Source organism: Mangifera indica, chromosome 1 (genome assembly GCF_011075055.1).
Source record: "Mangifera indica cultivar Alphonso chromosome 1, CATAS_Mindica_2.1, whole genome shotgun sequence".
Classification (NCBI taxonomy): Eukaryota; Viridiplantae; Streptophyta; class Magnoliopsida; order Sapindales; family Anacardiaceae; genus Mangifera; species Mangifera indica.
Genome location: NC_058137.1, coordinates 23,879,881 through 23,907,718, shown reverse-complemented (window position 1 = coordinate 23,907,718; position 27,838 = coordinate 23,879,881). Strand labels below are relative to the sequence as shown.

Below are 27,838 nucleotides of genomic sequence, written 5' to 3'. Positions count from 1 at the left end.
ATAAAACTTTTCGATATTTTTTATAAAGTTTATTGTAACGTTAAAAACCCTTGTGTAGTTATGATTATTAATATATTAAGGCTTAAAATTAGAATTTGAAACAAATTGAACATTGACAATTATATAGATCAATTGAAGTAATTATCATTTAAACTTGAATTTTTTTTATTAAAAAAAAAGCCTAATTTGATAAAGTAAACTAACGAAATTAGTTGAAAAAAACAAAATAGATCATTATGCCCTCTCTTTCTTTCTCTCTTTTCTCCTTATACATCATTTACCCTCCAATTTTTCTTTCATGTAAGATAAAAAAATTAGGACACATGCTAAATTGATTGATAAAAAAGTAATTTACTAAAAGTAAATATTATAATTATTTAATATATGTATATACTTTTTTTAATTTTTGGATTAAAAAACTCATAACTTATGTCAAGAATATCTAAGAATAAAATAATTACTGTTCATAAATTTCATTTATTTATTTATTTTTATATAAAAATAGAATAGAATAAGAAAACCCAAGTCAATGTACAGTATAAAAATACAGTACGAAATATGAAGAATTTTGTAATTTAGCTGGCATTTATTCAGGTTCGGTTGTGGGCAAGAAGGAAGTCGACGGAGTATTGAATGTTAAATCTCAAATATTCAACACAAGAAATGACATTGCCTTCTTCAATAATTGACGACCGACAACGTCCCATTGTCGGTGGCCACGTTTATTCTCGTTCTCTTACTGTTCATCCATTGACATCATGTGTGCCTTGTTTTCAGCTCTGAATTTATTGCTTCACGCCACAAGAAATTGTTTCCTCCCTATGAATGCCTTATTAATATATTTCCTTTTTCCTTAAATTTATAAATTAAGATTTTATAAATATATTAAAATTTTAAATTTTTTCTTTACAAATTTTAATATTTTAACAGTTTCCTTAACCCTTATATTTAATATCTTATTAATATTGTTCATTGTCACTTAGGAAAAATCATATAGTTATTATATATTATTAAGTAAATTATATTTTTCAATTTAATGTTAGGTCGGAGAACATATTTCTACTCTATATAGTATAAATAACACTCTTACCTAATTCAAAGTCAAACTCTGTTAACGAAGAAAAATTAGACATGACACTAGAAAATAAAATTTTTATTTTATCTTTATTATTTTATTTTTTAAAATTATTATATAACTTCAAAATAATAAAAATTAGATATGGGTGTCAATGATGTATAATTATATATTTAAAATCAAACTACAATTTATTAAAATATTAAGGGTATTGATGAAATTTTTTAGAAAGATTTTGCATATTAAAAAAAAAAAGTTTGGGTGTTTTAGAAATATTTAAAATTGTAATATATCCTTTAAGTTGTTTCAAAATAAAAATTATACCCTGAAGAATTGAATAAAATGTAACAAATTAGGGATGTAAATGTTACATTACAAACTATTGAAACAGTATGTCAAAATATATAGGGTGAATATGATAGTTTATTAACCAAGAAAGAGGAATTGATATTTTCTCTTAAAAGTTTTAAAATTTGACATTTGCATTTTCGAAATATTGTTCACATCTTACACTGAAAAGGGTATCATTGTATTATTTTGAACAATGGGGGTGACAACAATGAGATTATGGCAATGGTGAAGACACAACATTAATGTTAGGGGTTTTTTTCAAGGATTGGTTTATAAATTTTCAAAATTTTTAAAGGTTAAATTATCATGTTTAAAATGTTTCAATGTAATACGTAAAATAATTATTTTTAAAATTTTTTTTTGAAAGTTATAGAGGGTGGAATTACAGTTTTACCCTTACATTGTTAGTATTTTTTTAACTAAATTTAAATTTATGTAAAAAAATGTTATTTATGTCATCTAGAAGCAGAAAAATGTTTTTAGGCAAAACATTGGATCGGAAATGTAATTTACTGTGATATTATCCAATTGTCACTAAGGAAAAATCGTACTGTAATTTATTCTACACTTGAATTAATTTTTAATTTTTATTTTGAATAATAAGCTCCAATATCCAATTAATTATATATTATTGATTTTATGTTCAACTTATATAAATTTGTTTTCCGTCTGTTTAATAAAAAAGATTTAATTCTTGAATTAACTAAAGAAATCATATCAAACAAAATCATGTAATTATTTGTCAATATTTTCACTAAAATTATATATTTAGAAGTACTTTTCTGTTTTGTTAATGGGAAACTCCGTTCGGATTAATTAAGTAAATAAATCTCAAAATACATTGATCAAATTTATAATTATTATATTAATCAAATTATAATTTCACAAATTTAGTAAAACTTTAAACCCATCTATTCACTTTGGGATTACTTTTGCTTTGAAAAAAAAAAAAAAAAGAGAAAAAGTTGGGAGATCTTATGATGTAAAGACATTAATGTAAAGTTCATTTATTTTGATAAAATATAATAAATATGGGGCATTAAAAGTACATAATATAATTAATTAAAATGACAAGTAATAAATTTAATATATAATGACTTAAATTGAAAGCTCCAAATACCTATATTTATAGAAAAAAAATATCTTATGATTTTAATGCATATAAATTATCTATAGATTTATTTTTATTTAATTCATAACAAATTTAACTCAATTATACAATTATATTACATCCCATTAAAAAATGCAATTTAAATGGGTAATAATATATATTGACATTAGGGTTAGATTCGAATCGAACTCATTCGAGTTCGAGCTTGAGTTTGGTTCGAACGAATCTGAAACGAGCTAGCCCTATATGAGCTCGAGCTACTCATCAAAATTTTCAATTAAAAATTTTAATACAAAAAGATATCGTTTTGATCAATATGTATTAAAACGACGTCGTTTTAATAACGAAAAATGAGTTAAACTGAATTCGAGTTTAGTTCGAGCTTGGCTTTCACGAGCTTAAGCTTGAACTCGAGCTCAACTATATATAAACCGAGTTGAGCTCGAGCTCGACTCTGCTCAAATCTAGTCTTAATTGACATACCATTTACTTCTAAAGCACAAATTAAAGTAAAAAATTGACAAATAATAAAATTATGTGTACATATTTTTATTATACAATTAGACATAGATAATATATTATCATCTTAGATTCATTATTTGAATTCATAACTTATTGATAAAACGATATCGTTTAATAATTACTTAATATAATTTAAATCAAACTACGACTTAAGTTCAAATTAAATTAAGTTATTTACCTAGTTTACAAGTCAAATTCTATTTAATTTGAATTAGATTCGGTTTTAAAATGATCTGAATTTATTAATTTAAACTTAATTCAAATTCAAACCAACTTTCGAATCCAAACCAATCCCTTTTATATCCAACAATATGTGTAGCCCTAATATTGCTTATTGACAAATGCATAATCACACACTATCGAAATTTTAATTTCCAACCATCAAAAAAGTTCTGTCTGCTCGATTAAGTAATCCCTTCTCTTTTTAAAATAAAATTTCGTGGCAATTCAACCAATCAGGCAACGCCATGAAGGTTTAAAGAAGGTTCCCATAAATTAAATATTAAATTTCCAATTCATATAAATTAAATATTATTTAATATAATTCAAAATCAAATCACGACCCAAATTTAAATTGAATTAAATCATTTATCTAATTTATAAACCAAACTCTTTTTAATTTAAATTTAATTCAATTTTAAAATAAATTATATCTTTTAATTTGAATTCAATTCAAATTTAAATTAAATAAAATTAAATAAAATTAAATTAGTTTTTGAATTAGAGTCAATTTAATTCGACTCTAACACTACGTGTAACCCTAGTATTGCTTATTGACAAAAACACAAACTCACGGATTAAGTAAGGGATATTAATTAAAATAGGCACCTGCATCTCCGTCTAAACCTTTTTCGGCAATAATTACTCCGTTTTACCTTTTTAAGCAAACCAACTGTTTCATTCCAAAAATACCCTTCTTCTGATTTTTCAAACGCAACGCTTACGTTCCGCCGATTAATTCATTACTTTTCAATAAAATCATTAATATTAAATTATCTGAAATAAATAAAATTTATAAATTAAAAAAGAGATCAATATTTATAAATTATTTTATTCTTATATATAAAAAATAATGGATATATAAAAAATAATACGTTTTTCTTTAAATTACCTGTAATGAAAAATAGATGAAATTTTATTTTTATAAAATAATTGATTTTTATATATAAAAGATAATAGATATATTTAAAACGATACCTTGTGCGTTTTATTTTCAAACAGATTGCGCTGAAGAGATGCAGGAAACAAAGAAAGGGGTGCTTTGAAACCTTGGGAAAAATTGAGAAAGGGTGCGGAAATGGTCGTTAATTTGGAAAGGGGTGCAGAAACTTAGCGAAAATTTGAGAAAGGGTGCGGAAATGGTGGATAATTTGGAAAGGGGTGCGGCAAACCATCAAAGGGTGCGGCAAACCGTGAAAGGGTGCGTGGAAGGTGTGAAAATTGCGGAAAAGGTGCAGCGGCAATTGCTGAAAGGGTGCGGCAATGGCTGAAAGGGTACGGCAATTTCTGAAAGGGTGCAGCAGTTTCTAAAAGGGTGCGAAAATTACCGAAAGGGTATGTTAATTTCTGAAAGGGTGCGGTAGTTTCTGAAATGGTGCGGCAATTGACAAAAAAAGTATGGCAATTTCTGAAAGGGTGCGGGAAGTGTCAAAAGGGTGCGGGAATTATTGAAAGGGTGCGGCCGTTTATAAAAGGGTGCGAGAATTGCCGAAATGGTGCGAGAATTACTGAAAGAGTATGTTAATTTCTGAAAAGTTTCTGAAATGGTGCGGCAATTGACAAAAAAGTATGGTAATTTCTTAAAGGGTGCGGCAGTTTCTGAAAGGGTGCGGGAATTACTAAAAGGGTGCGGCATTTTCTGAAAGGGTGCGGGAATTACTGAAAGGGTGCGGCATTTTCTGAAAGGGTGCGGGAAATACTAAAATGGTGCGGCAGGGTGCGTATGTTTATGAAAGAGTGCGGCAAACTGAAAGAGTGCGAGAAAGGGTGCGGGAATTACTGAAAGGGTATGGCAATCCCGAAAAGGGTGCGGTAGTTTCTGAAAGGCTGCGGCAATTGGCCAAAATATATGGCAATTTCTGAAAGGGTGTGGCCGTTTCTGAAAGGGTGCGGGAAATACTAAAATGGTGCGACAGTTTTTAAAAGGGTGCGGGATTTGTCAAAATGGTGCGAAATTGCTAAAACGGTGCGTCCGTTTCTGAAAGGGTGCGGCAATTACCGAAAGGGTGCGGGAAATTTTAGAAAGGGTGCGGCAAGCATTATAGGCACGTTGAAGGTGTAGGAATTGCTTAACGGGTGCATGGAAGTGTGCGAATGGGTGCGTCGATGGGTGCGTGGATGGGTGCATTGCATTATAATCTAACGGTTGCGTGAAAACCCTAATGTTCAAACTTGTGCATGCATGCACAACTTATCATTTTTAATTTTAAACCTTTATTAATTTATTTTTTAATTTTAGAAAATTTTATTTATAAAATAAATAATTGTTATATATAAAAAATGTTAAGTTTTTTTCTAAATTATCTATAATTAATAAAAGGCCAAACGACTATTTCCCACCCAAGGTATGCTGTAATGACGAGTTTCCACCCTTTAACTATGAAAACACCAAACACCCACCCATGGCCGGTTAGATTTAACCAAACCCTAACGGTGACAAGGGTAAAATTGTCATTTTCTCTAGAATATTAAAAATAAACTAAAATAGAATATATTTTGCCCCCCTAAACTTTAAAAACTAAAATTCCCCCCCCCCAGCCTAAGTTTTCAAAAATCGCAGTTTCACCCTCCCGAAGCATTGCCGACGGTCTCCGGCTCCACTGCCGACGGTCTCTCCCTCCCGAAGCATCCTCACCTTCCAGAGAACTCTTTCCTCCCATTTGGACTTCCAATCGGAGTCGGAGAAGCTGTGGAAGACGAAGAACTTCGTCGGGGAAGACGAAGTTCTTCGTCTTCCCAGTCGTCGTCGTCGTCTGGGAAGACGACGTCTTCCCAGACGAAGACGAGACGACGAGACGACTCGTCGTCCTCTGGGAAGACGAGTCGTCTTCATCTGGGAAGACAATCGTCTTCCCAGACGGCTTATCTCTGCGTCGGATACGTTGAGGTCGAGTTGAGAGGCGCCGTCGGTGGAAGAGAAACCGTCGGGAGGGGAAGACGGCCGGTGATGGCGCCGGAGAAAGCGACGGAAAAGGGTTTGGAAATTGGAAGGGTTTGGAAATAAACCCTAGGGGGGGAAATGCAATATTTTCAAACTTAGCTTAGGGAAAAAATGTTAGTTTTTAAACTTTTAGGGGGGGAAATGCAATTAAATTTACCACCGTTAGGGTTTGGTTAAATCTAACCGGCCATGGGTGGGTGTTTGGTGTTTCCATAGTTAAAGGGTGGAAACTCGTCATTACAGCATACCTTGGGTGGGAAATAGTCGTTTGGCCTTAATAAAATGTATAAATTGAAAAGCAGATTAATTTGTATAAAATAATAAATTGAGAAAAAGATTAATTTTTATAAAATAATTGATTCTTTTATATCGAAAACGGTGCGTTTTCTTCTCAGGTTGTGCAAAGATATCTGGGAATTTGGAAAGGGGTGTTGGTGCGGGACTCTGGAAACGGGTGCGGGAATTTCTAAAAGGGTGCGTGGATGGTGCAATAGTTTCTGAAAGGGTGCGGAAATTTCTGAAAGGGTGCGGCAGCTTCTGAAAGGGTGCGGGAATTTCTGAAAAGGTGCGGCAGCTTATGAAAGAGTGCGGCGGTTTTTTAAAGGGTGCGGCAATTGCGTAAAGAGTGCGACAGCTTCTGAAAGGGTGCGGAGAGGGTGCGACAATTTCTAAAAGAGTGCGGAAAAGGTGCGATAGCTTCTGAAAGGGTGCGTCAATTGCGGAAAGGGTGCGGCAATTTTTGAAAGGGTGCGGTAATTGCGAAAAGAGTGCGACAACTTCTGAAAGGGTGCGGAGAGGTGCGACAGCTTCTGAAAGTGTGTGGAGAGAGTGCGACGGAAAGAGTGCGATAGCTTCTGAAAGGTACGACAATTACGGAAAGGGTATAATAGCTTCTGAAAGGGTGCAACAATTACGGAAAAGATGTGACAATTTTTGAAAGGGTGCGGCAATTGTGGAAAGGGTGCGGCATTTACTGAAAGGGTGCGGGAATTGCTGAGAGGAGCAATAATTTCTGAAAGGGTGCGGCATTTTCTGAAAGGGTGCGGCATGTTCTGAAAGAGTGCGTGGAACTGTTGGGCGCGTTGGGCGCGTGGGCTGTAACGTTTGAGTTAGAAACTAACCCTAACTTTTTATAACTTTAATATTGCAAATCAAAACTTCAGCCAAACTTCAACCGTCTCCGCAAAACCAAAATTTCTCACACTCTCGATTCACCGTCAGAGTACCGTCGTCGGAAAATTACGGCAATGTCGTCGGAGTCGTCTCAGTCGTCTCAGGTGCGTATTTGTTACCATTTATTCGGCATTATTCTGCATTGACGCTTCGGCTTTGGCACATTGTATAAGATTTAGGTTTTCGTTTGGTTGGTTGGATGTATGTATATCGATTGGTGGTTGTTTAGGGTTTGTGATTGGTTTGCCGGTTTAACTGTGTTAGTTTTGGATGTGATTTTGCCGGATTTATTGCGTTGCGTTGGTTGATTTCACACCGTTCACGCACACATTGACGCACCCTTTCACGTTTCGTCGCACCCATTAGCACTTCCACGCACCCTTCACTCGTTTCGTCGCACCCACTTAGCACTTCCACGCACCCTTCACTCGTTTCGTCGCACCCATTAGCACTTCCACGCACCGTTCACTCGTCGACGCACCCTTAGCAGCTCTTTCACGCACCCTTCACTCAGCCACGCACCCATTCACACATCCACGCACCATTACACAGCTTGCCGCACCCTTTGCACATCCACGCACCCTTTCACATGTTTGCCGCACCCTTTGCACATCCACGCACCCTTTCACATGTTTGCCGCACCCCTTCGCACATCCACGCACCCTTTCACATGTTTGCCGCACCCCTTCGCACATCCACGCACCCTTTCACAGTTTGCCGCACCCCTTTGCACATCCACGCACCCTTTCACCGTTTGCCGTACCCCTTTGCACATCCACGCACCCTTTCACCGTTTGTCGCACCCCTTTGCACATCCACGCACCCTTTCACCGTTTGCCGCACCCCTTTGCACATCCACGCACCCTTTCACAATTTGCCGCACCCCTTCACAGTTTGCCGCACCCCTTTGCACATCCACGCACCCTTTCACCGTTTGTCGCACCCCTTTGCACATCCACGCACCCCTTCACAGTTTGCCGCACCCCTTTGCACATCCACGCACCCTTTCACAGTTTGCAATTTGTTGGATTATATTAGTTATATTAGCCTTTCAACCTTTTCCTAATTTTTTTCAACATGTTGATTGCTTTTTAGGATAATGGAGTTAATGAAATTCCTGGGGAAAGGAGGTATAATGACAGCCATTATTTTTTGGCGAAGTTAAAAGTTAGAGCTCATGTGGAAACTGTCAAAGAAATCCGAAATGCCCTTACAAATACCCAGAAAAAATTGTTTAAAACATGTTGCTTCGGGCAATTTTTTAAGATGGAGACTTTGAAGCATAGTTCCAGTTTATTACATTCTGTGTTATTTCGTCAAATCAACAAAGGAGTGGTGGGAGAGGAAATGTGGTTTCGGCTTAATGGGGTGGACTGCAGATTTGGTCCTGTTGAATTTGCTTTAATAACAGGATTAAAATTCAGTAGGGAAATGGTTAAGAGGAAGGTTATAGGAAAATCCCGATTGAAATCTCAGTATTTCCCAGGTAAAAAGGCAGTTAGCTATGGTGATTTAGCAGCAGTATTTAAAGAAAGAGTATGGATTGACAATGATGATGATGCCATTAAAATATCTGCTTTATATCTACTTCATTTTGCATTATTGGGATCCGATAATAGAAAAACTATTCCAGAGAATATTTTAAGTATTTTTGATGATTGGGATACTTTTAATTCATATCCTTGGGGCACACTTGTTTGGAAGATGACAGTAAAATCTTTGGGTGATGCTTTGGTAAAACAATACAATGAAGTTTCCAGATTGTATCCATCGAATTCAAATGATATCCCAATATTAACTTACGGTATACGAGGATGTACGTTAGCATTTCAGGTAATATTAACCCCTTTTTAATATTTCATAAGTATCTAATGTTTACTCATTTATTTTAAGTATTGTTTGTATATTTGTTATTGATAGGTTTGGATATACGAGACGCTTAATAATTTGAAAAGATTTGTAGTCTGTAAATCGGTTAAGACAATACCTCGAATGTTGAGATGGAAAAGTTTAGAAGTTCCAAGCTGGGAGGATATGGATCGTATTTTAAACTCTTCTGAAGTAAGTTCTTATGCATCTCTTCATACTGTATTATTAGTTCATTTTAAACTTCCATTAATAAACTTGATTTGAATATCTTTAGGATGTTGTCACATCTCGTATGATTGCATCCAAAGTTGAGAGGCAATCATGGTATTACGAAGATGTTATAAATGACATTGATGATTTAGAAGAATCTGATACAACTCCTGATGCACCTTCATCCCCTCCAAACATCCAACCTGATGTAACATCCCCTCCAGACATCCTTTATGGCGTTACATCCCCTCCAGATATCCAACCTGCACCTTGGAGTACTCCTGTTCGTAGGCGACGAAGTTCATTTATAAGTAGTCATGTGCCCTCGCCTCAACCGGCTGAAGAAACACATACTTGCAATATTCCAAGTGCATCTACCCGGATGGATGATGATAAATTTGATAGACTTCAAGAGCTTCTACAAGGGTTTATGCAAAAAGTGGATGAACGACTTGAAAGCATTGATGAGCGGCAAACACTACTTGAAGCACGTCAAATATCCATAGAAGCCAAATTGACCGAGCTTCAACATAAGTACCATTCAAACCCAACAAGCCCAACTGAAGTGGTATATATATATATATATATATTTAAACTATATTATGATATATTATATTTTTTAATAATTGAATGATGTTATTTTAGAAATTGATAAGTGTTTTGTTTTTTATTTTCAGGATGAGCCAACAGAAGTTCTGTTTGAGTATTTTGATCAGTTGGATACGGATATCCAACAAACAATGGATGGCACAAATAAAACTCAAACAGAGAATCGTTCCATTACTCGGAGGACATTACGTGGAAGGATAATGAAGAAGGGTAAAGCACTTCGGAGCCCATACACTGATCCTTTTGAACATCGTCGTGCACGGGCAGTGATAGGGGCATCCTGCAGAGAGGATATAGTAAATCTTATGTGGGAATATTTGCAATGGTACGGAGACCCTCCCGAACCGGGATTGGGAAACACTTATTTATATGGGCCATGCGATAAAATAAAATGGTGGAAGCTAGTATGTGAAGATAACCATTGGCTCATGGATCAGGTATATTAATCTTAAAAAGCCTGAAGTTACATTACTTTTATATTATTATTTTTTTTAATGTTTGCTAATCAGTTTAATATTATTTAACTTTTCAGCATATCGATAGTTATTTAGTGGTATTACGACATACATTTCCATCGGCTAAATGGACTTGTGTCGAAACTTCTTTTGATGGGTGGTTACCGCATATAATAAAAGAACGAGAAGATTATAGGTTAGATAATTATCGATGGCCACGATTATTATTAGATCCGATTGAAGGGATAAATGATTCAGACTTACATAGAGGTTATATCTCATGGGCTAACGTTGATCGGGTTTGTATTATGAATCTTGATATTTATATATTATTTTGATAAAATATATTAGATAAATTTTGACTGATGGTAATGAATTCATTTTATTACAGGTTTATATTCCGATCAATTATGAATCTCAACACTGGGCATGCGGTGAATTAGACTTAAATGCTTGGACTTTGACGGTGTATGATTCATCGAAAGCATTTTTTGACTCTACAGAGAAGTTCTTAGAGGCTATGAAACGGTATTCTTATCTTCCGTCTATTATTAATGCGACCAACTATTGGGAGTCACGGGGTCTTGAGCCAAAGTTAGACCCATTGACCATCACGAGATGCATAGATGTGCCACAACAAGGCACTGCCTCCGGTGACTGCGGGATATTCTCATTATTTATTTTAGAGTATCTCGCCACTGGCAGGAGATTAACTTTTAGGGCATCGAATGCTTCTGTAATGCGTTGTATGGTTGCATCCAGAATATGGAGGCATGGCGGGAATACAATTCTTTGATTTTTTGTATTATATATAAACATATGAATATGATTAATATGTTTTAGTCATATGCATATTTTGATTGATATGTTGATGTGGTTGGAATTTGGGTTGATGGATATATTGATGGATATATAGATGGATATATATATATTGGAGTGCAGTTTTTTTTTTGATTTGTTATATACAGATTGGCAATTGTTGAAAATACAAAGGAGATGCTGCCAAAATTTTTAAAAAATTTGGCCTAAATGATTCTATTAATTTTATGAATTTGTATTCATATTATAATAAAAATTAAATAATACTTAATCACATATATATCATTCATATATTCAAAAATAAATATGCATAATGAAATTACTCATTTTATAATAATATCAAAACATAAATATAAAATAAATATAAATCTATCTGCTATTCTTCATCTTTCAATATTCTATTAAATATTTAAAATTTTAAACTCAACTCCATGCGCAAAAAACATAATAATAATTGCGGCAATATATTAGAAACAGCAAAAAAAAAAAAAATTGATTTAGAAATTGCTTAAAGTAAAGATATCCTTAAAGTAAAGATATCCCTAAAGTAAAGAAAATCATCACTTCAGCAAATTAAATCCACCATTGATAATTAACATAACCCCTCATGAAGTTTCACTTGCGAAAAGGAAAAAATTGTCATGAATCAGAGACCAAATTATCATGAAGATGTTGTAGCCTCAGTTAAGGGATTTTTACAAACTAAACGTGTGTGCCCTTTTTGATGACATCTGCTACATTCAACTTGACGGATTTCTTCTCCTTCTGATGGTCTTCTGTTATATTCTGATGGACGACCAGAACGTCGCTGTTGCATTTGTGGTGGATTAACGATACGAATATCTTCAGGTTGTACCCATTCGAAAGAATCTCCCAAAGGTTCAACAGCCTCCTGGTAAACAGCTTTCCAAAATTCAGTTGAGTAATATTTATTTACCCAAGGATAACAATTTGAGAGGTTTTGAAATCTGGCAATTGCCGCAACATGCGTGCATGCTATCTGTGATAGTTGAAACTTTTTACAACTGCATTCTTTTGTTGTAAGATTGACTATAGCGACGGATCTACCAGAACTATACACTTCATATCTATCAATGGTTACTGGTTTGACAATCATATTAGCTGATTTGCGAATATGATTGGCTAACTTTTCTTCAGCCCACGGAGTCAGAGGATGAGTACAAGTATCTGAAAGATATTATAACATATAAAAAATTAGAAAATACAGATATTTAGGGTTTTTAGCTATCATACTGCAAAGAGTAACAAATTTAGGAGGTTTGTACCTGCCATATTGCGACGAGTATAAAACCATTTTTGTAAAGTCGAACGCAAGAATTCAAGGAGCATAACCACTGGCAATTTACGTGCATGTCGTGCTAGAGCATTAAACGATTCAGCAATATTTGTGGTCATAATGTTATATCGGATGCCAGGAAAGTGAGCACGAGCCCACCGTGCGTAGTCGATCCCTTCCAAATAAGCAGCTGCAGTGGGGTTTTCAGCTTTAATCATATGCAAAGCCTCTTCAAAATCCTCTGTTCGATAAGCCTTCGCCGCTCTCCAAAATAATCCCTCTATATGTTTTGTTTGCTTGTATCGAGCACGCATATTTCCTTTTATATGATGGTTACACCAGCCATGATGTGCATTCGGAAACACCTCTCTCACAGAACGAGTGATGGCTTGGTGTCTGTCTGAGATGATTGCTAGATTAGTGAGATCGCCGATACATCTATGTAACGCTCGGAGAAACAAGGTCCAAGTCATTGTTTCCTCCCTTCCGCCAACTCCAAATGCAATTGGATAAATTTGATTGTTTCCGTCCTTCCCCACAGCAATAAAAAGTGTACCCCAATATCGACCTTTCAGAAATGCTCCATCAATACAAATAACAGGACGACAATACTCACGGAATGCTCTAATAGAGCATCCTAAAGATATGAAAACAAATTGAAATCGATTATCTGAGTCAGTTTCAATTTGTGTAATAGTACCAGGGTTTCGTTGTTGAAGGTTATAACAAAATAGTGGTAATAATCTAAAAGACTCTTCTGGTGAACCTCTAATTTCATTCAACGCCCAATTCTTTGCACGCCAAGCTTGTGCATAAGATATATCAATTTGAAACCTATCTGCCATATCTGTTATAATTTCTTTCGGCCTATACACACGATCCCCAGCAGTAAATACAGTCTGTAAGATTTTTCCAAGTGCCCTTTTACCTGCTTGCCTGTGATGAGGCCTTATCATATCGCGAGGACAAGTATGTGTTCCGAATTTATGTAAGACAAATACATCGCTATTACTTAACTTGCTCCCTCCCGCTTTCCATTTGCATTGTTGATGTAAACACTTTATATCCCACCTCTTCTTATTTGAGCTCGAGACCTTGAATTGATAACCATTTTCTATTGCATCTCTATATAATGTATCTTTCAAAACTTGTTTAGATGCAAACTGGTCTGTCACTTTGAATTTGTCGCGTGATGGTGCAACAGTATGAACTGTAATTCCTTCATTTTCAACATCTCTGTAAGGTTCTGGACCACCAAAAAATGGATTGCAACCAACTAAACTTTCAGGTGTTGTAACTGATGTACCAACCCCTACATCATCAACAACATTATCACACATTGCCGCACCATTATAATCTCTAGCACCCACGTTATCAAAACCGCAATATTCATTTTCTTCTGGAAGGTTAATATCATTTCTTGGAATATCATCTGTTTGATAACAGCCTTCAGGTGTACCCCATATTGGTTCTGGGCCTCTTTCACCATATGCCAAGTCTTGAGAAAAAGGATTCCAACCAATATCGTTCTCAATACCATCTGTATTTATCCTGCTACTTTCTGGAACACTTTCTGGAACACTTTCTGGAACACTTTCTGGAATACTTTCTGGTATATGTTCTGGTACACTTTCTGGTTGTGTATATATGTTATCCATGGAATGAATTTCGACTGATGGATTTTGTCGGATGCCTTGATGAATCTCTCGATCCAGTTGTGAATATTGCTGATAAATATCTGGAAATTCATTTTGCTGTAAAACCACTTCAAGGAAAAAAGGAGACTTTTTGTGAGACTTACATAACTGCATCATCATTCGGATATCATAATCATCTTTCAATAAATAAGGTGTATCGCTAAACTTGGTTGGATTCGGCATATAAATTTTAATTTCATTGAAACTTTGATCGATACCTAAACGAAAGCATACTCCTTCCTTAAATCCTTCGTAATTGATTCTTTTATCAGCTGAAAATAATTTCTGCAACCCACCGATATATTTGAGGTGATTACCTTCATCGTTGCGCCATTCTCCTCCGAATCCTAGCATAAACATCACTCCTACCATTCTTTCTTATGGATGGATTCAAAATCAAAAAGGTGAGATTGAAGTTATAACAAATAAAGAAAGAAAGAGATCTTTGTGAAATAACAATAATTTGTTTATGGAGAAAGTAGATAATCATAGATTTATCTACTTAATATTGCAGTAAATACTTTCATCTGCCACAAATCTACCCTACCTAAATATTAATGAAGAATTGAATTCTCTTAATATAAAAATAAATTAATTATTAACGTCTTAATAAAGGTTTAAAATTAAAAATGATAAGTTGTGCATGCATGCACAAGTCTGAACATTAGGGTTTTCACGCACCCTTTAGATTATAATGGAATGCACCCATCCACGCACCCATTCGCACACTTCCACGCACCCGTTAAGCAATTCTTGCACCTTCAACGTGCCTATAATGCTTGCCGCACCCTTTCTATAATTTCCCGCACCCTTTCGGTAATTGCCGCACCCTTTCAGAAACTGCCGCACCCTTTCTAAAATTTCCCGCACCCTTTCGGTAATTGCCGCACCCTTTCAGAAACGGACGCACCGTTTTAGCAATTTCGCACCATTTTGACAAATCCCGCACCCTTTTAAAAACTGTCGCACCATTTTAGTATTTCCCGCACCCTTTCAGAAACGGCCACACCCTTTCAGAAATTGCCATATATTTTGGCCAATTGCCGCAGCCTTTCAGAAACTACCGCACCCTTTTCGGGATTGCCATACCCTTTCAGTAATTCCCGCACCCTTTCTCGCACTCTTTCAGTTTGCCGCACTCTTTCATAAACATACGCACCCTGCCGCACCATTTTAGTATTTCCCGCACCCTTTCAGAAAATGCCGCACCCTTTCAGTAATTCCCGCACCCTTTCAGAAAATGCCGCACCCTTTTAGTAATTCCCGCACCCTTTCAGAAACTGCCGCACCCTTTAAGAAATTACCATACTTTTTTGTCAATTGCCGCACCATTTCAGAAACTTTTCAGAAATTAACATACTCTTTCAGTAATTCCCGCACCATTTCGGCAATTCTCGCACCCTTTTATAAACGGCCGCACCCTTTCAATAATTCCCGCACCCTTTTGACACTTCCCGCACCCTTTCAGAAATTGCCATACTTTTTTTGTCAATTGCCGCACCATTTCAGAAACTACCGCACCCTTTCAGAAATTAACATACCCTTTCGGTAATTTTCGCACCCTTTTAGAAACTGCTGCACCCTTTCAGAAATTGCCGTACCCTTTCAGCCATTGCCGCACCCTTTCAGCAATTGCCGCTGCACCTTTTCCGCAATTTTCACACCTTCCACGCACCCTTTCACGGTTTGCCGCACCCTTTGATGGTTTGCCGCACCCCTTTCCAAATTATCCACCATTTCCGCACCCTTTCTCAAATTTTCGCTAAGTTTCTGCACCCCTTTCCAAATTAACGACCATTTCCGCACCCTTTCTCAATTTTTCCCAAGGTTTCAAAGCACCCCTTTCTTTGTTTCCTGCATCTCTTCAGCGCAATCTGTTTGAAAATAAAACGCACAAGGTATCGTTTTAAATATATCTATTATCTTTTATATATAAAAATCAATTATTTTATAAAAATAAAATTTCATCTATTTTTCATTACAGGTAATTTAAAGAAAAACGTATTATTTTTTATATATCCATTATTTTTTATATATAAGAATAAAATAATTTATAAATATTGATCTCTTTTTTAATTTATAAATTTTATTTATTTCAGATAATTTAATATTAATGATTTTATTGAAAAGTAATGAATTAATCGGCGGAACGTAAGCGTTGCGTTTGAAAAATCAGAAGAAGGGTATTTTTGGAATGAAACAGTTGGTTTGCTTAAAAAGGTAAAACGGAGTAATTATTGCCGAAAAAGGTTTAGACGGAGATGCAGGTGCCTATTTTAATTAATATCCCATTAAGTAATCACCTTTTTTTAAATAAAATTTCGTAATTTCGTTACGCCGACTCAATTAAGTAATCACCTTTTTTAAAATAAAATTTCATGGCAATTCAACCAATCAGGCAACGCCATGTAAGTTTAAAGGAGGTTCAAATAATTAAATATTAAATTTCGAAAAAGGAGTAACTAGTTGGACGTGAAAGTGACGGCAGTTATCTAATTCATTTCCAAACCAAAAGAAGCTGTGTTGTAAAAATTGCTTTTGGTTTACAAGTGCTTTTACTTCCCTTTCATGGATTCTTCAAATTAAATGCTTAACCAACTGTATTACACATTTTAACACTGCTTAGTCTCCTCCTTAATTATTTATTTAACTCATGCTTAACTGAATAACAAGGAGAAGAAGAAAATTTCAGTGCTCTTTATTTTTGTTTTTCGTCGAGGCCAGCTATATCCATTTCCCTCATAGAATTTGACTTCACACCAACCTCCTTCTTCCTTCTCCTCCTTTTTATATCTCTCTTACCCTCACTCTCTTTCTCCCCTCTCCAAGTAATTTTTTTATTCTTATATTTCCTGTCTAAAGATTCTTTTTCAGCTTTCAGATTAAGCAACAATGGACTACGGCAGGCTTCAGCCCTCAGAGCCCGGTGGCTCCTCCCGCCGTCCTTTACACGAACAAGATCACGTTGCCTCAGCTCCGTCTGTTCCCTCTAAAGGCAAGCGAGATAAGAAACTTATTTTCATCTCCGCTTTGGCTCTCGTTTTGATTATTCTTTCACTCGTAGCCGGCATTCTCGTGGTCGGTTTGAAATCGCGGGCCGGCTCTGGCACTAAAATCCCTCACAAGCCGACTCAGGCGATTTCGAGGACTTGTAGCAAGACTCTCTACCCGACTATCTGCGTCAACTCGCTGCTCAACTTCCCGGGTTCACTCACCGCATCGGAGCAGGACCTCGTTCACATTTCTTTCAACATGACGCTGCAGCAGCTCAGCAAGGCGTTGTATTCCACTTCGGGGATCTCCTATCTGCAGATGGACACACGTGTACGGTCGGCCTTCGACGCGTGTTTGGAACTCCTCGACGACTCCGTGGACGCCCTCACGCGCTCACTCGGCTCCATCGTGCAGATACCGGGAGGTAACGGTAATGCGTATGCAAGAGAAGACGTGGTGACGTGGCTGAGTGCGGCGCTGACAAATCAAGACACGTGTACGGATGGATTCTCCGACGTTGACGGAGCCGTTAAGGATCAGGTGGCCGATAAATTGAAGGACATATCCGAACTGGTGAGTAATTGTTTGGCGATTTTTGCTGCAACTAATGGAGGCGATTTCTCGGGAATTCCGATACAGAACCGAAGGAGGTTACTTGAGAACGATATATCGGCGGAAAATGGCGACAAGCTTCCGAGATGGTTGAGTAGAAAGGATAGGAGACTGTTAGCTCTGCCTCTATCGGATATACATGCCGATATAATCGTGTCGAAATCTGGAAATGGAACGGTTAAGACGATTGCTGAGGCGATTAAAAAGGTGCCAGAAAACAGCGAACGCCGGACGATTATTTACGTGCGGGCAGGAAGGTAAATTACCTCAGTATTTCTCAGTTGATAAAAATATTTTCAGATTTAGTAAGCGGTAATTGGAAAATTGATTTAAAAAACATAGTTGTTTTTTATTTATGAATAAATTAAGAGTTATTTTAATATTAGAAAATATTTTTAATATATTGAAATATTATTTATTATTCAGTTGTCACCGTTTAATGTCCTGTTAGGTACGAAGAGAGCGTACTAAAGGTGGGAAGAAAGAAAAAGAATGTGATGCTCATTGGAGACGGGAAGGGCAAAACCGTAATTTCTGGAAGTAAAAGTGTTCAAGATAAAATGACAACTTTTCACACGGCATCTTTTGGTAAATTTTCTGTTCACCTTTCTCACATTTTTCTTCGCAATCTTAATAAAACCAAATTAAAAATATACTACGAAACAACGCGAAGTTGGTCCATAGAAAGAAATGAAGTTGCATGTGGGCTTTAACTTTAGTCATCCTATATGCCCCGCCCCCCGGATTTCTTTTCTACAGTATAATTTTAAAAAAATACAAATATTTATTTATACACGAGTATTTTGTATGTATTCTGTACGGTTTGTCTGTAAAATAATTTGGAATGTTCTGACTGACGTGTTTCCTCCGCGTAAAAATCACTGCAAAATTATGTACTTTTTATTTTATATCATTACAAAGTGTGGATCGGATTGTCTTAAATATAATCCAATGGCCATAATTTAAATGATAATCACATAATTGAAGGTGGGTCACCTCGTTAATCATTTTATTAGTCTGTCAATTCCCTCTACCAACATCTAGTGGAAAAAGAAATTTAAAAATTATCAATCCAATTGTCGTTGATAGTGATATTTCCAGTTTTATCTTGCAGCTGCGACCGGGTCTGGGTTCATTGCCCGAGATATGACGTTTGAAAATTCGGCTGGCCCGGGTAAGCACCAAGCTGTAGCTCTCCGAATCGGAGCTGACCACGCTGTCGTGTATCGTTGCAACATAATCGGATACCAAGACTCTCTCTATGTACACTCCAATCGTCAATTCTTTCGAGAGTCAGATATTTATGGAACTGTAGACTTTATTTTCGGTAACGCTGCCGTCGTCTTGCAAAACTGTAGCATTTACGCTAGACAGCCGATGGCCAACCAAAAAAACACCATAACGGCGCAAAACAGAAAAGACCCGTTTCAGAACACCGGCATCTCCATCCACGCTTGCAGGCTCTACGCAACACCCGATCTCGAAGCGTCGAAAGGAAGCTTTGAAACGTATCTCGGGAGGCCTTGGAAACTTTATTCCAGGGTGGTTTACATGTTGACATACATGGGGGATCACATTAATCCGAAAGGATGGCTCGAATGGAACTCCACATTTGCTCTCGATACTCTTTACTACGGTGAGTATATGAACTCCGGCCCCGGTGCCGCCGTGGGGCAGCGGGTGAACTGGCCGGGTTACAGGGTGATTACATCTACGGTGGAGGCTAATAAGTTCACTGTTGCACAGTTTATATCTGGATCCTCTTGGCTGCCATCGACTGGAGTGGCGTTCTTGGCAGGATTATCAACTTAATTAATTCATTAATTGAGTTAATTAATTGTGGTAAATGCTAAAAAAATGTTGTTATATGTAGCCATGTAGGGGTTTTTATATATTTTATCAAATGGACCTTGTTTTTCTTGATTCGGAATTGTAAGGAAATTAATATATAATTAGTAAGGGTGTTTGTCCTAATCTGGGATCCGAAGTAGAAATTAGCACTGTTTTGGACAAATTTCTTTTCATCTTAATTATTTATTTTTTAAATTTATATTTTAATAACACTAATCCTTATCATTAACTTTTTATTAATAGTTTTAAAATGAGATAATGAAAGATTAAAGAGAATTCGCATGAGTTTATAATATAAAGAATGAATTTCAATTATAATGTGCAAGGTGGTTGGTGGCTTGACAGACAAGGGTAATTAAGTAATTTCATTAGGTTCTATCTTCATCACAAGAATCCTGTCTTTGTTATTAAATATTGGCCAAAGGACTCTTTCCCACCCAAAGTACGCTATTATCTCAAAATTCCTTCCATTAATTTTGAAAATCTTATTTATCTATCAGTGAACTGTTAAAATTAATGAAACCCTAATCTTTAAAAATTTTATCTCTTTTTTCCCCCTTAACCCCTAAAAACTAATAATTTTCTCCTAAGTCAAGTTTTAAAAAATAACATTTCTCTCTTAGGATTTAGTTTTCAATCCCTGATACCAAATCTAGGACCATCATCGATGATGAAGCTTTTTCGACACACTACTATGCTTCGATGACCTCTCTTTCCTTTTTTGGAACGTCGATTGACCCAGATCTGATGTCATCTTCGTCTGAAAAGTTGAAGAGTTTTGTCGAGAGACGAAGCTCTTCGTCTTCCCAAACAAAAGCGAGGTCGTCATCTTCGTTTGGAAAAATGAAGAGCTTCATTTCCTGACGAAGCTCTTCAACTTTCCAAACGAAGATGACGTCAGATCTGGGTCGATTGATGTTCCAGAGAAGGGAAGAGAAGCCGTCGGAGTATGGTGGTGGGTTGGGAAAGCTTTGTCGTCGGCGATGGTGTCAGATTTGACTTCGATGATTGAAAACTAAACCCTAGGGGGGGAATGCTATTTTTTAAAACTTGATCTAGAAAAAATGATTAGTTTTTAAGGGTTGAAGGAGAAAATTGGATTAAATTTTAATTTTTTTTTAATATTATAGATAAAATGATAATTTTATCCTTTAAACTGTCAATTTTAATACTCTATAGGTGAGTAAATAGAATTTTTAAAATTAACAGAAAGAAACTTTAGAAATAGCATACTTTGGGTGGGAAATAGTCCTTTGGCCTTAAATATTTTATTGGTGGTGGATCTTCATAAATGTTTAAACCTTTTTAGGCATGATACAGGTGGCGTTTGTGGACCAGAACTCTTTTTTTTTTTTTTTTTTCTTATTCTATATTTTGAAATTTACTATTTTAATAATTGAAAATGTTATTAAAATGCCAAGATTTGAAAAATGGAATCATTGTATTTACCTTCAGAATTTCAATTTTAATATTTTAAACAATATCATGTTTTCTTTTCGTTCATTTATCCTCTAAAATTCTTAAATTATATTTCAAATAAAATATGCATTTTGATAAATGAAAATTGATGTTGTAGAGATTACCAAAAAGATTGACGTATAATTTTATTTTTTTAATAACCAAAGAATTCATTCAAATTGATTGAACGAGTAAACTTTAAAATATAGTGGTCAAATTTACAACTATTGCATTGAATAAACCCCATGTAAACTTTATATAATTTCCTAATCTAATATTATCATATGAGTAGTATTACGCGTCTAAAAAAATTATATAAACTTATTCATATAATTTGATATTAATACTTGATTGAGTGATTTTAAAGTGAGAGAAAAAATAAACAATCATATTATCTAATTAAAAGTACAGTAACTTGAGTGATAAAAGGGTGGACTTCCAAAATAAAGAGTTTGGATTTAAGTCTCCTTTTTAGCATACCAAGATAAGATTTTTGACTTACACAACTCAATAGTTATAAATCCGATCACTGAACTCAAGTTTCTTATTTTAAAAAAAAATTATATATGCAAAATTAATTTCTTAAAGCAAAATTTTTTCATCAACAACACCTATATTTTGTAAAAATATATTTAGTAATTTTTTAGGGAACTGAAAGAGTGCATTAAAATTGTTCATCAAAGCATTCTAAATATGTTTTTAGTGCACAAGTATCTTTATCCATAAAAGATAAAATTAAATAATAAACAAATTAAAAGTACTTTTAACTCATTAAAAGCAGGCATCCAATAAAATCATTATAACCAATTGGGAGCATGATTTTAGAATTATTTTCATTTTAATGCTTGATTTAGATTGACCACAAAGTAACCAATCAGGTGATTTATTTTTAAAGATTTTTAAAAAGCTTTTAATATTTTCCATACCTTTAAATTAAAAAAAAAAAAAAAAAACAACAACAACAAACAAACAAACCATCCTTGACTCTGATCAGAATCTAAAACCATATTTAACATGCCAAATTGTTCATCCCCATTTTCATAACCCACCACAACTTATCTTCAAACTTTGTTAGGTAATATTAATTTATGTATTGGATAATATTATTATTTATTATTGTCTCCTTTAAGGTGTCATTTAATTTTATTAACACAAGGAAAAAAATTGCACTTCACCCTTGAAATATGTGTATAAATGTTTAGAAAAACAAAAAACCTTCCTTTAAAAGATTTCAAAAGTATCCCTGATAATACATCATGAAATTGAATATTCATAAATTTCCAAGATTGATGATAATAACTTTTATTTATTTATTTATTTATTTATATTAATTTAATAATTGTGGGAAAAGACTAGAGGTGGGACTTTAGTCTTGCAATGAGATGGAGTTAGGCAGGAGTGGGAAGCAGCCAAAAAGAAAAATGAAAATGGCCAGCTGTGGAGGGGTTTAAATTGTCTAAGTCAAGTCAAGTTGTACATGATCCTACACATTTATGCCCACATGCCTTGCTTAGCTAAATTCCCATTTTATTTTGTTTTAATTTCCCAAATTCATTTATTCCACAATGGAGTGGTATATTTATACATGTGGACAAGCAAGTCAATAAAATACTTCTTGATTGATTGATTGATTTATCTAATGTTGACTCTTCCTACTTTTATAACAATAATTGAATATGAAATCTATTAAACAATTGTTTACACTAAAATAAAAGGACAAGTTGTTTTGCTCATGACATAATTATTTATATTGAAACAAACCTTATTGATACTACTCATTCATATTCATACGATAACAAATATCTTTAAACCGTTAAAAGATAGTTTGAATAACTAAGAATCTCTAAAGAAGTGTTAGATTCAAAACTTATATACATTATATTAAAATTAAACTTTAAATTATTTGATACAATATTTTTGAGACCAATCATTGGACCCGGCCTCCAAGTTGGAAACCTTCAATAGCCTAGTTACAAAGAACTTTCTTAATTTCTAGTCTAAAGTTCCATTAGGTATTTGAATTTCTGAATTTGTGAGTTATAAGACAAATTGTCCGTGTTGTACCCTTCTTTGCTATCTTAGCCCAAAAAAAATTAAATGATGGGCTAGTTGACAATAATGAGTGAAAATATTGGCAAAAAGCCATAAAGAAGATGTTAGCCCACCTTTGTTTGGTGCAGGGTTTTAAGTACTCTGATAATGAGCCAGAAATGTAGGTGGCATTTTGTATTTGTTTTCACATTTTTGGCAAATATTACACAACGAATGGAATTGGGTGGTTGAATGCGTTTACAGGCATCAAATGCAGTTGTGTTGGCAAAATGTCCTCACATTAGGTTTGCTGTAGGCAACTTAATACAACTAGGGCATTTCATTACCAATGGGAGAATGTCCATTTTATGGTTGATTACATCAAATTATTTTTCTTCAATTTTAAGAATTTCCTTTTAATAAGTTAACAATTTTTTGACCAACCATACATGTAAGTAAGAATTATGACTTTAGACACTTATGCAGCTGCAAAACTTAGAAAAATAATAATAAAGAAAGAAAAAAAAGCAATAGCATATGCACGGTACAACATTTTCAAGTCAGCACTTAAAATAGGTAACTATCAATTCCAAGTAACAGATTCTTTTAGAGAGATGAAAGGAGAGATAGGTGCACAATGGCCTGACTTTGTCAAAAGACAAAGCAAGTGAAAGAGCAACAAACAGCATATCAAATAAACTTGCAGACAACAACGAAAAGACAAATAGACAGTTGAATGCTATATACCTAGATAGTCATCCTGAGGTCTCACAGGGCCAGCTCATCAAGGTAACAATCCATGATGACTTCAACAGATTCAAGAAACACTTCGTCACTTGATCCTGGGAGCACAGCTTCCTGTGCTTCATGAACAATCTGCTCAATCACAGACTTGTCCTTCAGTGTTTTCCTGCACATGATGCTTCCGATGGTGAAGGGAGTGAATCCTCTCTTTGTACCTTTCTTCAGAAGCATGGTGGAGATTCGAAGGATCTGGGCACACTCTGGTGATATGTCCCAGCCGTGAAACTTCAGAAGTTCAATATCCCATTCAGCATCCAGTGAGTTTATGTAGTCAATGGTGTCATGGGAGTAAGGTTGGTGAGCTTGTGGCCAGTAGAGCCAGTCAAATGTACAATCTTCAAACTACAGTAGTATAAAGGGATTATAAATAATGAGAAGCCGAAAATTCCAACAACAGCAGAATCAGATAGTCTATGAGGGTTGTTTTTTCGTATTACAATCTAACAAATTAAAAAAGGTTAAAGGTTAGACAGATGTATTATGACCTAATTAATAATTGACGAAAGTTCAAACTATTATAACTAGCCTTTGTATAAGTTCCCAAAAAAAGGGTTTTAGCTATAGTTTCTTTTCCATGCATAAGATCGAGAAGAACTAAATGAATCCCTAACTGGGTAATGTCATGAGTCATGCATCAGAAAAAAAATATAGAAGCAGACCACATTATGAATGTATGCATCTAATGAAAAATATCTCACTAAAATAACAGAAGAGTTCTTGAATAATATATCAAGGTACCTAAAAGTATCCCATATATTGATGTTTGTTCCACAGCAATCAACAAAAGGACAATGAAAACAATCACACAGCTCACATTCATATCATGAAGCTGAATTTCAAGAAGGATGTATTTGGACAAAAGAAGGAAAATTGTGAAGTGCATAACATAGTAAAGAAGTACATTAGTGCATACATAGAAGAAAAGTAAAACACTTACCTTCTCAGGCAAGCAGTAGCCATGATCAATTGGAATAAGCCTAATCTGACCTTCTTCATCTTTGCTAACCAATATATTCCCAGCATGCCTATCTGCATTTGCCAACCTTATGTCCAGCACAGAGATCTTGTGTACCTCATCCACTGGGAAAGCACGAGGTCCCATATCCTCACAGCTTCCTATATTCTTCATGAACATTTGCAGTGATCCAATCTTCACATTCTTGGCAGAATTTTCATAATCATCTGGATGATTGAATCCCTTATGCAAGCACTTAACCATAACTGTAGGAGGAACCCCAGCAAAGCCTCTCTCCTTGTAACTAGAAGAGTGCAATGCACCCTTTGGGTAATCCAATATGTATGCTGCAACTTCCCTCAATGCTCCTTCTCCAACTCTTGTGCCTTTCTTCAATCCTTCACCATCTTCTGACAAGGGTAAGCCTCGAGGATTATTCACAGCCATTGGCTCCTCATCAATTGGTTTAAAAACAGAAATATACTTCTGACCTGATGAATCTTGCATGAAATAAGCTCCTCCTGATCCCTCAGAGGAGCGGACAGGTTCATAACCTCTGTCCAACCCATCAAAAGTAGATTCAATTAGCTTTTTAATTTCTACTGGCAAGTCAATATTGGAATCAACAACTAAAGGTTCCAAAAGGAAATCTCTCTGCAACAGTTTCCTATCTGTGACCTCACATCCCGTAAATAGTGCTTCCAACTGGTATTCTCCTACAACATCAGCCAACTTCTCATTCAAATTATTAGCATCAATAGAGACTTCAAAATCTTTCTCAATAGGCTTAGCTCTTACTTTAGCAGACTTTCGAACCAGAAAGTGAATAACAGAATCATTGTTTTTACAAAAGTCAGTTATGAGTCTCTTATCTTCAAGCTCCTCACCATCGCATATCAGTTCTTGATCCTTGAGATCAATGAGCCCTTTTCCCTTTTTAGCAATTTGCTGCTTCACATAACCTACATTTCTACTCCTTTCAACATGAAATTCAAATACCTTTCCACATACAGTCATCACAGTGATGGCCTGGAGATCTGAAAGTCTAAGCACCAAATGCAAAACATTCCCATCAGCAAGCCCATAGTCTTTGACAAGAGAATTGGTCCTGGCCAGTTCCCTCCCTCTGTACACCAGCTTCTGCTTCTTCACAAAAAGCCCTTTGAAACTCTGAATCCTCAACTTCACAGAAGCAATTGAATCTGATTCCATAACAAGCATCGGGATCATAGAACCCCCAACACTTAGAAAAATCAAGATCGAGTCATCCGCAGGCCAACCATGTCGATGAGTGAAATATCCCGGAAAGCTCAAAGACTTTTCAAGAGCCGGACTAAGAGCTACACTGGCAATAGACATTTTTATCTTGTAGATCTAGAACCCCGCGTACCTTATATCAACTAAAAACTTCTATGTACAACTCCTACACCCTATAAGCCATTAACAATTACTAAAATTTACAAACTACTACCATGCAAACCTAAAACCCCCAAATTGAAAAACAATTAAAACTCCAAATCTGCACCCAAGAACTAAACCCTTGAGTAATAGGGTTATAAACCCTAACCCTAACCTAGGATTTTGTTACTTTATCATCCATCTTTGGTTTTTCCAAAATTATCCCCAAAGGGTTTAGGGCTTCTGTAGCGTCACTGCAAATACCCTACAACAAAACAAAATTTTACCAATAAGACAACAAAAGACACATAACATGCTCAATTACAGAAAAAGAATCATTTTGCACCAAATTGATTTTTAAAAAAGAAAGACAAGATCTTTAAACCACTGGATCAATACACTTTAAACAGCTAAGATCATAGTTGATGTAGCAGCATTGTGAGCCGAAGAACGAATATTAACCTAATGTCAAACAAAACCAATCATGAATAAAGAAAATAAATTACAATTAATTAAATTTTAACCGTTTGTGTTTCCAACAAATAAAATAACAGAAATTAACAATCGATTTGAGTCATTTGACCAAGACAAACAGTCTACTTAGCCTAAGTCTCCGTTCCCATGGCTTAATGTGAGGAATTCTTAAATTTCTTTCAAAATTTTCTCAGCAACCAAACAGATAATAAAACAAATTTAAAAAATAACTAAAATCAGAAAACAATTCAAGCGATCAAATCAATGAAATCAAACAGACAGATAGCGAAAATGCACAACTTCCCTAAATCAATTTCAATTCTCACAAAAAACGACAAAAATAAAATCTAAAAACAAAAAAGTCCATACCTTGGAGAAGCAGAAATGGAGAGAAAAGAATAAAAGAATGATTACGAAAGGAGAAGAAAAAGAAAAGCGCAGCCTTGCTTATGTATGAAATAGTAGGAGAGACTTTCTCCCCAAGTTTCCAGAACAAGAAAATTTTATCCAAAAAGGGACAAACTTCGCAGCTGGAGGAGAAAAAGAGAAAGTTGAATAGACATGTAAAACGTTGACGTGTTAAAATTTATTTATTTATTTATTTATTATATTGTCAATTTCCTGGTGTTCTAGAATATTTTATTAATAATTAATTTTTTTCTATGAAAAAGGAACAAGAGACATAGAGAATCTGTGATAATAGTTTATTTGGCAAGAAAACAGCTATGATGTTAGTTGGCTTGTTCTCGAAAGTAATGCCAACGGTTGGATAAAAATCGAATATTTTAATTTTAATTTTTATCTTTTTGAAAAACTTTTCTTTGCTTTCATTTTGTCCTCTCGTAGGATAAATTTTTCTCACTTTTCCCTTTTTATCTCCAGTAAAAAAACTAATAAAATATTTATTAAATAT

General features: G+C 35.1%; 3 protein-coding genes across 4 annotated transcripts; 2 read left to right on the top strand and 1 right to left on the bottom strand.

Annotated features, from left to right (window-relative positions):
• Window positions 1–4,982: 4,982 nt before the first annotated feature.
• Window positions 4,983–11,381, top strand: LOC123224293. Its single transcript, XM_044647950.1, has 8 exons — window positions 4,983–5,090; window positions 7,383–7,496; window positions 8,488–9,225; window positions 9,313–9,453; window positions 9,536–10,039; window positions 10,149–10,517; window positions 10,613–10,834; window positions 10,927–11,381. The coding sequence occupies exons 1-8, from the start codon at window positions 4,983–4,985 to the stop codon at window positions 11,329–11,331; spliced, it is 2,601 nt and encodes an 866-aa protein (XP_044503885.1). The 3' UTR covers window positions 11,332–11,381.
• A 5,644-nt stretch (window positions 11,382–17,025) lies between these two features.
• LOC123194746 (probable pectinesterase/pectinesterase inhibitor 61) lies at window positions 17,026–19,928 on the top strand. Its single transcript, XM_044608128.1, has 3 exons — window positions 17,026–18,211; window positions 18,406–18,542; window positions 19,069–19,928. Exons 1-3 carry the CDS (start codon window positions 17,241–17,243, stop codon window positions 19,764–19,766), a joined length of 1,806 nt encoding a protein of 601 aa, XP_044464063.1. The 5' UTR covers window positions 17,026–17,240; the 3' UTR covers window positions 19,767–19,928.
• Window positions 19,929–23,832: 3,904 nt separating this feature from the next.
• On the bottom strand, window positions 23,833–27,475 carry LOC123226073 (phosphatidylinositol 4-kinase gamma 3). 2 transcript variants are annotated; one of them, XM_044650544.1, is made up of 3 exons: window positions 27,295–27,475; window positions 25,036–26,716; window positions 23,833–24,440 (listed from the first exon to the last, which is right to left on the bottom strand). In XM_044650544.1, the coding sequence occupies exons 2-3, from the start codon at window positions 26,410–26,412 to the stop codon at window positions 24,063–24,065; spliced, it is 1,755 nt and encodes a 584-aa protein (XP_044506479.1). In that variant the 5' UTR covers window positions 26,413–26,716; window positions 27,295–27,475; the 3' UTR covers window positions 23,833–24,062. The 2 variants fall into 2 exon arrangements, with proteins under 2 accessions (XP_044506479.1, XP_044506488.1); XM_044650553.1 differs by lacking the exon at window positions 27,295–27,475 and adding an exon at window positions 26,851–27,169.
• Between the last annotated feature and the right edge of the window lie 363 nt (window positions 27,476–27,838).

Bases quoted from the DNA above. Each gene is read 5' to 3' on its own strand.
- LOC123226073 (XM_044650544.1), bottom strand. From the start codon at position 26,412: ATGTCTATTGCCAGTGTAGCTCTTAGTCCGGCTCTTGAAAAGTCTTTG. The intron at 24,441-25,035 runs GTAAGTGTTTTA...ATACTACTGTAG, and splicing joins GCTACTGCTTGCCTGAGAAG to TTTGAAGATTGTACATTTGA.
- LOC123194746 (XM_044608128.1), top strand. From the start codon at position 17,241: ATGGACTACGGCAGGCTTCAGCCCTCAGAGCCCGGTGGCTCCTCCCGC. The intron at 18,212-18,405 runs GTAAATTACCTC...ATGTCCTGTTAG, and splicing joins ATTTACGTGCGGGCAGGAAG to GTACGAAGAGAGCGTACTAA. The intron at 18,543-19,068 runs GTAAATTTTCTG...TTTATCTTGCAG, and splicing joins TTTTCACACGGCATCTTTTG to CTGCGACCGGGTCTGGGTTC.
- LOC123224293 (XM_044647950.1), top strand. From the start codon at position 4,983: ATGGTGCGGCAGGGTGCGTATGTTTATGAAAGAGTGCGGCAAACTGAA. The intron at 9,226-9,312 runs GTAATATTAACC...TGTTATTGATAG, and splicing joins GATGTACGTTAGCATTTCAG to GTTTGGATATACGAGACGCT. The intron at 10,518-10,612 runs GTATATTAATCT...TTAACTTTTCAG, and splicing joins ACCATTGGCTCATGGATCAG to CATATCGATAGTTATTTAGT.